At 40.7% G+C, this 12,689-nt stretch overlaps 1 protein-coding gene across 1 annotated transcript; it reads left to right on the top strand.

Moving 5' to 3' along the window:
- The first annotated feature begins 3,416 nt into the window (after window positions 1-3,416).
- Window positions 3,417-12,380, top strand: LOC107970767 (glutathione S-transferase omega-1-like). The gene has a single exon (XM_054680995.2). The coding sequence runs from the start codon at window positions 3,458-3,460 to the stop codon at window positions 4,163-4,165; it is 708 nt and encodes a 235-aa protein (XP_054536970.1). The 5' UTR covers window positions 3,417-3,457; the 3' UTR covers window positions 4,166-12,380.
- The last annotated feature ends 309 nt before the right edge of the window (window positions 12,381-12,689 follow it).

Genomic DNA, 12,689 nt, shown 5'->3' on the forward strand with positions numbered 1-12,689 from the left:
GACTCCTCTGCTCCTGCACTCCCAACAGCACCATCAAGAAAAACCCCACACACAGTTCCTTCATCTTTGCCTTACTTGCTGAAGATTAGAAGTCCCAGGTAGGAGTCTTTCAATGACTAAGGCCAGATCACCTGCCCATATCCTGGCTACAAGGAAGCAAGGAAAGAAAATGTTAGCCAGCCCTTTTGGCTTTTGGAATGAGAGCATTTTACCAAGTCACTTAATGGTGTAGAGCTCCCCAGTAGGAAAGGTTTTAGGGGCTGGGCAGCTAGAAGAATGACAAATGGCTACTCCTCTGACTATCTGCTTACCTGGGCCACCTGTTTGTAGAAAACTTTGAGGTCACAACATAGTCCACCACCATTATGACTTTCAAATTGGTTGCTTGTTGCATAGGTAGTGGGATTTTAATCTAAGCCCTCCAGCCTCGCTCCCTTGGTTCCCTACAGTAGATACACCAGTGCCCCTTCCATATGGCCTCACTTTGGTGCATGCCAGCCTGCCTTCCAACAGTCAGCATCTACAACTTTGTTAGAGGGCTGCCCTCAGACTGCTGGAACCCACTTTGCCTCCATGCAGGGCAGATCCAAAGTGCCTAGGTAACTCATAACCCATCAGTGGTATCCTTTAACAAAAACTTAATAAGTACAATGTATAAATACTCCAGCTCCCTTGCCCCTTGACTGGAATCATAATGAAGCATGTGTTTTGCACCATTTTAAAACACTTCTCCACAGGATGAAACTTCAGGTGGACACTATGGTAGTTGCCTTAATAGTGTCCCTTTATAGACTAGCTTCCTTATATTATTTCTTTCTCTCTCTTCTGCCCTTCTCTCTCAACATTCCAAATAGACTATGTGCACTCAATCTTTGTCTCAGCTTTGCTTCTGAGAGGAGCCCTGCTAACACATCTCTCTTATATCTGGTATTGGCATGCTATTTTGCAGACATATCAGGAATACTGAGACAACTATTACTACAAAACTGTATAATTCACAAGACCACTTGCAGATACAAACTAGGTAAATATGAGATCAAGAATGTATTATTTTCTTTCTCTATTAGAATTACAGTGCTCTGTGTTTATATTAAATCTGCACCTGTGATGAAAACACAGATGTCAGAAAGAAAGAAAAGCAGAAAGAATGACAGACAGAAATGAAGGAGGGAAGGCAGGGAGGAGGGAGGGAGGGAGGGGAAGAGAGAAAGGAGAGAAAGGAAGGAAAAAAGGAAGGGAGGGAGAAAGATAGGAAGCAGGAAGAAAGAAGAAAGAAAATAGACAATCATTATTTAGGAGAATCAAAACAGCATAAAGGAGATAGGCCTTGAAATTCCAGGAGATGATAAGAAAAATTGCTTTGAGGCAACAGGAGAGGTTGCCTCCTCAGAGTAAAAGGAGAGCTCCCTATACTCTGGAAAAAGGAGATATGAGAAGCAAATGAGAAGGGCTGTAAATCACTGGGTAATCAAAGCAAAAGTTATTCTGCAGGGCCCTGCAGAAAGCTTTCAGAAGAAGAAAAGTCAGATCAACTCTCTGTGCCTGAAAAAGCACAAAGCTGTCAAGTCTTGAAATGGAGGGGACTCATCTTGGTATTTCTAATGGCATTCAGTAATTGCAGTGGCTGCTGTCCTCCTCTGGGAATTGGGAGGAGGGGGGTGTTGCTGGATGTTCTTGTACAAGGAGGAAGATAACTTGAACATGATTTTTTCTCTTCAATGTATCCTGAAAAATTGAATTGTGATGATAAAGATCAGGCAATTGTGCTGAAGCACTGAACTCTTTATGAAATAATAGCCCAAGTGCTGAACTCTAATCTTGTTTCTCTCTTTGTTGGAAAGGTGAGGGGTGGCACTTGTGCTATCACCTAACTATGCACAGGCAGGATGATGGAGTAATAGTTACTGTATGCCCTGTGACCAAAGTTCTCTTTGATGCAGGGAGCCAGCTAGGCAATCAATCTAATATGGAGGAGCCGAGATGTCCATTTGTATCCAGAGGAGAGAAAATCCTTGGGACCAAAGGAGGGTTAAGAGAAGTGGGGAAAGGGAATTGGCTGGTTGTGGAGATAAAATTCAGCAAAACAACAGACAAACTCCAACTCTCACCCCAAAAAAAATTAGGAAGGAAAAAAAAACTAGAATGAAGTTTGAGTGAGCAACCCTAAAAGCTGTTGATAACCTAGTATCCTACAGAAAGTAAACTACATGAATTTGGATAGCAGAGAAAATCTAGTTAATATAGGAAATTCTGGCTAAAACATATTTTTTTGTGGACTTAGAACTGAATTGTGTCATAGTCATCAACTGCAAAGAAGATTCTAGACCACACATAAGGGCTACAGAGAGTTTTCACAGTGGTTCCAATAGCTAACACATGCTGGGCTGGTTATAAGTGGATTTTCCCCACTGATAATATCAGTTTTCTTTCCTGAATGTCATAACTGAGGCCTTGTTAGCCCCTTCTTCTTATGGAACAGAGAGCACATAGCCTGTCTTGAGTCTTGGAAATGCCAATAGGTTTCTGTCATAACGGGTGTGGTCCAGGAAGCCCAAATCACACCGGCTCATCTATGGTGGCAGGCGGTAAATACATTTTTTAAAAAAGATTACCTATTAGCAGCAATGTTGTAAGCATGGTTGATTCCCTCCCTGGACTGGTCACTTCTTTGTCTGAAATGCAAGGCATGATTTCTCCCAAGGTTTAGCTGAAAGTAGTTCATATAATGATTCTGGACGATTTATGCACAGGCATGCAAATGCAATGAAAACAACATGAGGTCATTAATAACTGTAGACACTGTCAGGTGACAGATGAGAAATGAATGAGCTCCTGAGTATTTCTTTACTTAATCTTTAAAAACTGAGTTTTGAGGCCAGGCACGGTGGCTCAAGCCTATAATTCCAGCACTTTGAGAGGCTGAGGCAGGTGGATTGCTTGAGGCCAGGAGTTTGAGACCAGCCGGGCCAACATAGCAAAGCCCCGTCTCTACTAAAAATACAAAAGTTAGCTGGGCGTGGTGGTGCATGCCTGTAATCCCAGCTATTCAGGAGGCTGAGGCAAGAGAATTGCTTGAACCTGGGAGGCGGAGGTTGCAGTGAGCCGAGATTGCACCACTGCACTCCAGCCTGGGCAAAGGAGCGAGACTCTGTCTCCAAAAACCAAATAAGAACAACAAAACAAAACAAAAACCTGAGTTTTGAATTTTTTTATGAGTAACATTAAATAGAAATGTATCTTCCTTTTTGAACTTAATAGTGTAGTTATAAGATTGTCCTACTAATCTAAATGTGTCAATACTCAATGATTACTCAAAAATAATATGTGTTTGTATAACTTTGGAGATTTTTTTTACTTCACTAAATATTTTAAAGTTTAAAGAGATGTCAAATGTTCAAAATGTCGATGTCAAGAGCCCGCAGCACTGGCAGCTTGGCCTGCGCTGCGCTGCGCTGCGATGTTAGAGGACTCAGCCAGGAGCCTGGGGAAGGGAAGCACGCCCCTGGGGCTGGTCCCAGAGGGGCTGATCTGCATCTGCAGCATGAGGTTCTGCCCGTTTGCTGAGAAGACGCGTCTGGTTCTGAAGGCCGAGGGAATCAGGTATGAAGTCATCTATATCAACCTGAAAGATAAGCCTGAGTGGTTCTTTAAGAAAAATCCCTTTAGTTTGGTGCCAGTTCTGGAAAACAGTCAGGGTCAGCTGATCTACGAGCCTGCCATCACCTGTGAGTACCTGGATGAAGCATACTCAGGGAAGAAGCTGTTGCCGGATGACCCCTATGAGAAAGCTTGCCAGAAGATGGTCTTTGAGTTGTTTTCTAAGGTGCCATCTTTGGTAGGAAGCTTCCTTAGAACCCAAAATAAGGAAGACGGTGCTGGCCTGAAAGAAGCATTGTGTAAAGAATTTAGCAAGCTAGAGGAGGTTCTGATTAATAAGAAGACAACCTTCTTTGGTGGCAATTCCGTCTCTATGATTGACTATGTCATCTGGCCCTCGTTTGAACGGCTGGAAGCAATGAAGTTAAATGAGTGTGTAGACCACACTCCAGAACTTAAACTGTGGATGGCAGCCATGAGGGAAGATCCCACAGTCTCAGCCCTGCTCACTGGTGTGAAGGACTGGCAAGGTTTCACAGAGCTCTACTTACAGCCTGGAGGCCTGTGACTATGGGCTCTGAAGGGGGCTGGAGTCAGCAATAAAGCTATGTCTGATGTTTTCCTTCACTTACAAAAAAAAAAAAGTTGGTATCAAAACTCTAATAAAACCTTAGAGAAGAGATCAAATAGTACACAAATCACAAAGGACTAGTAACAAGGAAGACAGGCAACCCTGAAGAAAAAAATGATGCAAAAAGATGAAGAGTGAACATAAATCTCTCTGAAATTTTCCTGTATTAACCAGATAGCCTTTGCTGCCCACATTAATATACTAATGTACTCTGCTTTCTGCAGAGTGATGGGACAGTAACAGCTTTTTAATATTACTTATCCAAATTTGATTTTAGGTCTTTTTTCCTTTCTAAATCCCTTTTAGGTGAGAGCTAGAGTCTATCTATAAATAAATAAATAGAATGAATTTGAATAATCAACAAAAAGTAATTAACATAGATGTAATTAATGTTAGAAAATGGCCCAAACTGGGAAGACTTCAATGAACTTGGTTTCTTTTCTTACAGTACCTTATAGTTCAGTTTAATATAACTACCTCTTTCATATTCAGAATAGAATAATGCTTCATTGCTTTAGCCTTTTCATGATAATTAACAAATTATGGAAAAAACCCACATTTTCGATTGTATATTTTTAAATTTTTCTATGTTATGATGTTTTGACATCTTAAAAAAACCTATCTAGCTGGGGAGAGACAGCCCCTTTCAGGGTTAGCCAATTCTTAGAGACAGCAAAAGACTCAGCCAGGAGCATGCATGCCTTTGATATGCAAACTAACCAATCCAGAGTCTTGCCTCAACTATCTGACTCATACACCCAAGAGACAATATTCCTCTGCCTTAATCATCCCAGTGCCAGGTACCAGGCAACTAGTAATATAGGAGTTAGAAAAAGCTATTTAGCCAGATAGTGAGGGCATAGGAGCTCCCGGTAAGGCTTTTCTTTTAATAAAAAGCAGCCTCCAAACCATTTGTTTTCTAACAAAGAGCAGCCTGTAAAATCGAGTTGCAGACAAGCCAATGGGTGAATGTATTCCAGTTAGTTGCTTGGTTGTCACCCATTGACTTGTGAATAACAGAGACTTACTACGACATCCATTTCACTTTATTTTTACCTTATTTTTCTCTTAAAAACATTTGTTCCTTAGTTTTTCATGGCAATTTTCCATACAAAAGCTTTGTATGGAAAGCTTTTATAATTGGTTTTTCAGGGAATCCAACCTTATTTTATCTTTGAAAATATCCTGAAGTGCCAAATAAACCAACAATCTGAAGCGGGGGAAGACTCTAGCCCCAGCAATACCTGCGACTACTAATGAAAAAGACTTGACGGACTGAAACTGCCTGAGATTTCTCACATAATGTCATCATTACGTGGATGTGCTTCAGTGCTCTGAAATAATGGCACTTTAATCTCAAGTCCACCTGCCACCATCTGAAAAGGGGGAAAAAAAAAAGCTAAAGATATAAAATACTGAAGAAAGGTGAGGGTACTGCTTCATTACCCATACAATACAGTTTTATTTCAGTGCTACAATATAATTCTCTTTCCTTCTAGTACTAAGAGTTATTTAGTGTTATGCATTCAAAATTTTACTTCATGATTTACCATGAAAGAATCTCATTTTACTGAAAAATTTTAGTTTTTGGTCGGGCGCAGTGACTCACACCTGTAATCCCAGCATTTTGGGAGGCCGAGGCAGGCGGATTACCTGAGGTCAGGAATTCAAGACCAGCCTGACCAACATGGTGAAACCCCGTCTCTACTAAAAATACAAAAATTAACCAGGCATGGTGGCGTGTGCTTGTAATTCCAACTACTCAGGAGGTTGAGGAAGGAGAATCCTTTGAACCCAGGAGGCGGGGGTTGCAGTGAGCCAGGATTGTGCCACTGCACTCCAACCTGGGTGACAGAGTGAGAGTCTGTCTCAAAAAAAAAAAAAAAATAGTTTTTGTGAAAGTGTTTTCTCTGCAAATAATCGGTTTCCTTACTCATTCTGAAATGCATTTATTGTCTATAATAGCAACCCAGTGATGTCCTGGTGTTCTGCAGAGGAAAATGCATATAGAGCAGCAGCCAGGACAGATCAGTTAAAAGCTAAATAGCAAACATCCTGAGAATTGTAACGGGTCAGAAATGGGATAATTAGATATTATCCCATTTCTGTATTTACTTGATGCCTTTGTAACAGTCTGCACAATTGACATATTCCTTCTAAAACAAAAAACAAAAAAATTTCTTCCTTTTAGTCTGGAACACAATAACTCACTTATCCCATCCTATTGCACTTAATGGTTCTCTCTCTTTCTTTTTAATTTGCTTTCATCTTCTAAATGTCTTCTGGCTATATCTATGTTCTTTGCCAGCATTTAAATCCTGGCTCTGCTGTATACAAACTATGCAGACTAGCTCCTATGCTTAACCTCAGTGAGCTTCAGTTGCCCTATCTATAAAATGGGGCTAATAGTAGCACTCACTTAATTATGTTGTAATGATTAAACTAACAACACAAGTAAAGTACAATCCTAGGCAGTGCTGGGCCTATCATAGGCTCCTCATATTTTCTTCTCTCTATCTGTTATCACCCTCAAAGACCTCATCTCCCTCATAGGTTTAGCAGTCACTGCATTTGAATGATTCCTAAGTTGACATATGCAATCTTGATATGCCTACCTGGGCTCCACTCTTGCATCTTCAACTCATGGTGGGCATTTCTCTCTGATAGCTCAGCTTCTCCTAAACATCAGTGTGTCTGAAATCACTCTTATCATCTTATTCTCCCCGAAAAGAAAAGACTAAAAAATGGTTGAAAGTTCTTCAAAAACATAAACATAGAGTTACTATATGACCCAGCAATTCCAATCACAGGTATATACTCTGTGGATATATTAATACATATACGTACAAATGAAAACATATGTCCACACTAAAACTTATACCTGAATATTCATAGCTGCATTATTCGTAATAGTCCCAAAATGGAAACAACCCAAATGTTAATCAATTGATGAATAAATAAATAAATAAAAATAAAATGTATATCTATACAATGGAATGATAGTCAGCCAAATAAAGGAATGGAATACCGAAACATGCAAAAACATGGATGAACCCTGAAAACATGCTAAGTGAAAGAAGCTAGACACAAAGTCCAAGTATTGTATAATTCAATTTATATGAAATAACCAGAATAGGCAAATCCATAGAGACAGAAAATAGATTAGTGGGTACCAGGGAAAAGGGAGATGGAGGAATCAGGACACGACAGTTAATGGGTACAGGGTTTTTTGTGGGGGTGCTGGAAACCCTCTGGAGTTAGTGCTGATAGCGGCACAACATTGCAAATATACTAAAAACCACCAAAATGTACACTTTAAAAAGGTTAAAACAGTAAATTTTATGTTATATGGATTTAATCTCAATTTTTAAAAAAGAAGAAAAAAGCAACCTCTGTAGACAGCGGAGTGACACTTCTCCATGGAAGCGGGAGGAAATGGAGCCAGAGCTGCAGAAGGGGATCTCTGATCTCCAGGAAACCAAGATATTCACTAATAGCATCAGAGCAAGGCCCCAGGGGATATCGCTGTGCTCACTTCCAAGAAGCAATCAGAATCTGACTCCCAAGACTCAACCAAATAGGTCATTATGCAGCTTTGCTGAAATATCTGCAAATTTAGACCTAAAAACTAGAAAAGGATAGAGATTGGAGGGTGAAAATAGCCAAAGGAAGGACTTGAAGTGGAAAAGAAGTTCCTCAGGGGGGCAAATTTATTATATTCTCTATTGTCAGATTGAACTGGAAGGGCAATACATCATATGCCCATTCGGAGCCTCACTCATTGCCAGCACAGCAGTCTGAGATCGAACTGCAAGGCGGCAGTGAGGCTGGGGGAGGGGCATCTGCCATTGCTGAGGCTTGAGTAGGTAAACAAAGAGGCCGGGAAGCTCAAACTGGGTGGAGCCTACTGCAGCTCAAGGAGGCCTGCCTGCCTCTGTAGACTTCACCTCTGGGAGCAGGGCATAGCTGAACAAAAGTCAGCAGAAACCTCTGTAGACTTAAACGTCCCTGTCTGACAGCTTTGAAGAGAGTAGTGGTTCTCCCAGCACGGAGTTTGACATCTGAGAACGGTCAGACTGCCTCCTCAAGTGGGTCCCTGACACCCGAGTAGCCTAACTGGGAGGCACCCAGTAGGGGTGTGAGGCACCTAGTAGGGGCAGACTGACACCTCACACGGCCGGGTACCCCTCTGAGACAAAGCTTCCAGAGGAACGATCAGGCAGCAACATTTGCTATTCAGCAATATTCGCTGTTCTGCAGCCTCCGCTGCTGATACCCAGGCAAACAGGGTCTGGAGTGGACCTCCAGCAAACTCCAACAGACCTGCAGCTGAGGGTCCTGTCTGTTAGAAGGAAAACTAACAAACAGAAAGAACATCCACACCAAAACCCCATCTGTACGTCACAATCATCAAAGACCAAAGGTAGATAAAACCACAAAGATGGGGAAAAAACAGAGCAGAAAAGCTGAAAATTCTAAAAATCGAGCACCTCTCCTGCTCCAAAGGAATGCAGCTCCTCACCAGCAACAGAACAAAGCTGGACGGAGAATGACTTTGACGAGTTGAGAGAAGAAGGCTTCAGACGATCAAACTTCTCCGAGCTAAAGGAGGAAGTTCGAACCCATTGCAAAGAAGCTAAAAACCTTGAAAAAAGATTGGACAAATGGCTAACTAGAATAACCAGTGTAGAGAAGCCCTTAAATGACCTGATGGAGCTCAAAATCATGGCACGAGAACTACGTGACGAATGCACAAGCTTCAGTAGCTGATTCGATCAACTGGAAGAAAGAGTATCAGTGACTGAAGATCAAATGAATGAAATGAAGCAAGAAGAGAAGTTTAGAGAAAAAAGAGTAAAAAGAAACTAACAAAGCCTCCAAGAAATGTGGGACTATGTGAAAAGACCAAATCTACATCTGATTGGTGTACCTGAAAGTGACAGGGAGAATGGAACCAAGTTATTTTCAATATATTTTCTGTTTGTCATTCTTTCTCCTTGATATTTCTTCTTTAATCAACTTTTGACCAACAAGGCAAGTAGACTTTATAACATTTTACAAGTAAAGCAAAATCAGCCCTTACAAGGACTCAGTCTAAATTCGGGTTCTTTGAAGGTAGCCTGTCAGATGACCCGATTAAAGGTGATGAGAATATTTCAGGGGGTTTTCAAGACATTCTGTATCTGCCTCTATTGAAATTTCATTAACCTTTTGTTTTGGAAAAGTTTCCATGAAAAGGACCTAGGAGAAAAGCATTCCCAAATCACCCCCCTCAGACTATAGAATAGATCTTAATAGCCACTAACTGAAGTAGTCCATGTGTTCCCACAGATGGCTGTGAAAAATGAATCGTGCTTATCAATTCAAGAAAATGGAAAGAAAAGAACAAGGAGTATAGAACTTCAGGATTTAGCCATTCCTATTCAGGGTCTCATGAATGACCAAAGTAAAAAATCTCGAGTTAGTTTGCTCTTCCCAAGTTATTTTCTCCCCAATCTCAATTTCTATAATGAAGTGTTTCCAAAAGGGCAGACACTGCCTTCTGATCCTCTGTTGTACTTCACATGATTTGAAAATGATGGAGAAAAGCTAATGCATCCTACCTGGTTGTATTAATTTGCTAGAGCTGCCTTAATAAAGTACCACAAATGATGTGGCTTAAACAACAGAAATTTATTGTCTCACTGTTCTGAAGCTAGAAGGCTGAAATCAAAGTGTCAGCAGGGTTGGTTCCTTCTGAGGGATGTGAAGGAAGGATCTGTTCCAGGTTTCTCTCCCTGGCTTGTAGATGGCTTTCTTCCTTGTCTCTCTTCACATCATCTTCCCTCTATTTGTTTTTATGTCATGGTGTCCAAATTCGTTCAAATGTCTGTTATCTGTATTCAAATTTCCCCTTTTTATAAGGACACTAGTCATATTGGATTAGAGTCCACCCCAATCTCATTTTAACTTGATTACTTATATGGCCTTATATGGAAATAAAGACCCTATCTCCATATAAAATCACATTCTGAGGTACTGGAGGTTAGGACATCTATATATTTTGGTGGGGTGGAGGGAGGGATGCAATTCAACCTATATCACTAGTCTATGCAACTTAATGAAGAGCTGAGGAAAAAGCCCTTTCTCTTAACATCTAGGAAACCCTTTCAGGGATGAATCTAGAGGAGTTTGGTTCTGGGCCAACCAGGAAGTACTGGGGCCAGGGGCTGTAAGGTAGTTCAGGAAGAAGTATATGCAGAAAACTGGAGATAAAATGCTGTGTGGAATCACCAGGAGTCTTGAGGACAAAGCCATAATCAGATGACCTGGAATCTGACCAAACTGACTCACACAGGCAAAAATCAGAATCTATGTCCTTGGCATACATCAAAGATGCTCAGCAAGAATTGAAATGAAAAGAAGTGCAGAGGACCAAGCTGGGCACAAATGCAAGACAAATGCAAGATAGGATTATATCATCTAGGAAGTCTCAGTTTTAAGCAACAGAAACTGACTCTGGCTGATTTTTAATAGAAAAATGAATCAATTGAGAGGATACTGGAAATATAAGGAAACTTTTGGAGTTGAATGATACTTATATTATCTTGAATGATACTTTTACTATCTTGCTTGTGGTGGTGGTTTTACAGATGTAAATATAATGTATGTCACAATTTATCAAATTGGATAATTTAATATAGAATGTATTGTGTGTCCATTATATCCCAATAAAACTGCTTTTAAAAAAGATATTGGAACCGTATGTTACACTGATGCTGGGAGTGTAAACTGGCACAATCACTTTGGAAAACTCTTTGGCAGTATATATAAAAGCTGAGCAAATGCTATATTCTATAATCTACCATTTTCACTTCTAGTTAACCACCCAATAGAAATGCATACAAATCTTTAACAAAAATGTGTACAACAATGTTCACAGCAGCACTATTCATATTAATAAAAATGTAAACTGCCTAGATGCTCATCAGCAGTATAACGATACGTATAAATGGTTAACCCTGTAGGCCTGGGCTACTCAAACCCTGTATATTCCCAAGTTCTTCAGCAATGGCCCTTAGCCTGATTCCTGGGAAAAGGTGTCTGAGCCCTTGGACTATCGTGCCCGAAAAGAGTATCTTTTTATGCCTAATGCCTTGGGCTATGCCAGCTAGTTAGCACTAACAAAATGCCTATTTTTGTATGCCTGAGGCTTTAGGCCTCACTGTATCCATTTGACCTATGGGGGCTGGAGACTGAGTAGTTCAGTCTCCAATAAGTATCCTGGATGCCAAGGCTCAAGTAGCTTCCCTAGTTGGCAACACTTTGCATGTGTTGTCACATACCATTGCTGAAAAAATTAAGCGCTATCTGTGTGACTCAACCAGGAGATGATAGTTAGAAACTTGTGCCTGGTTTCTCCTGGACTCAACCCTGTGTACCTATTACCTTTGCTGATTTTAATCTGCATCCTTTTATTGAAATAAATCTTAAGCATGAGTATAACAGCTTTTCTGAGTTCTGTGAGTCTTCCCAACAAATCATTGAGCCTGAGGGTGGTCTTGAGAACCCCCAACACAAATGCATAAATATTATATTTATAGAATGGAATACTTTGCTATACTTGTAAGAGTGAATGAGATACAACTAAACCAAACAACATGGATAAATTTCACAATCATAATGTTGGACATACACAACAAATGTGGTATGATTCTATTTGTATAAAGAAAAACAAGACAAGTAGAATTAATCTATGATGCTAGGAGTCAGGATTTTGGTTATCCTTGGATGGCAGATGGTAGTGACTAGAGGGGGAATGAGGAAGCTTTTAGGATGTTGGTAATATTCTGTTTCTTTATCTGAGCACTGGTTATAAAAATGCACTGTCTGTAAAAATTCATTTTGTAAAAAAAATTTATGTGCGTGTTTTTCTGTATATATGCTATACTTTAACAATGCAAAATGTTAAAGGATACTGGATGGCATGCAGAATCTTTGGAAGAACAACCAGATTGCCAGGCAACACAGCTAGAAAAGTGCCCCAAATCTCACCACAGAACAGATTTAATGAAAATCGCACTTCTGCACTGCTGGGCCATTATTACTATGACCACCGAGAATGCTGCCTCTAAAGAGTGGATGGAGCTGCTCTCACTGCCCTGCTGCTTCCTGTCCCTAGAATAAACTCAGTGTTGTCTCTGCTTCTTCTCTGACTTGCTTCTTTGCAGTTTCTATGATGGCAGACAAGCTCTGCCTGATTAGAAGAAATTATAGATGCTGGGTAGTCAAAAGAATGAGACGGCCAGGCGCGGTGGCTCACGCCTGTAATCCCAGCACTTTGGGAGGCCGCGGTGGGTGGATCATGAGGTCAGGAGATCTAGACCATCCTGGCTAACACAGTGAAACCCCGTCTCTACTAAAAATACAAAAAATTAGCCGGGCGTGGTGGCGGGCACCTGTAGTCCCAGCTACTCGGGAG

This window comes from Pan troglodytes, chromosome 2, assembly GCF_028858775.2.
Source record: "Pan troglodytes isolate AG18354 chromosome 2, NHGRI_mPanTro3-v2.0_pri, whole genome shotgun sequence".
In the NCBI taxonomy this organism is placed as follows: domain Eukaryota; kingdom Metazoa; phylum Chordata; class Mammalia; order Primates; family Hominidae; genus Pan; species Pan troglodytes.

Bases quoted from the DNA above. Each gene is read 5' to 3' on its own strand.
- LOC107970767 (XM_054680995.2), top strand. From the start codon at position 3,458: ATGTTAGAGGACTCAGCCAGGAGCCTGGGGAAGGGAAGCACGCCCCTG.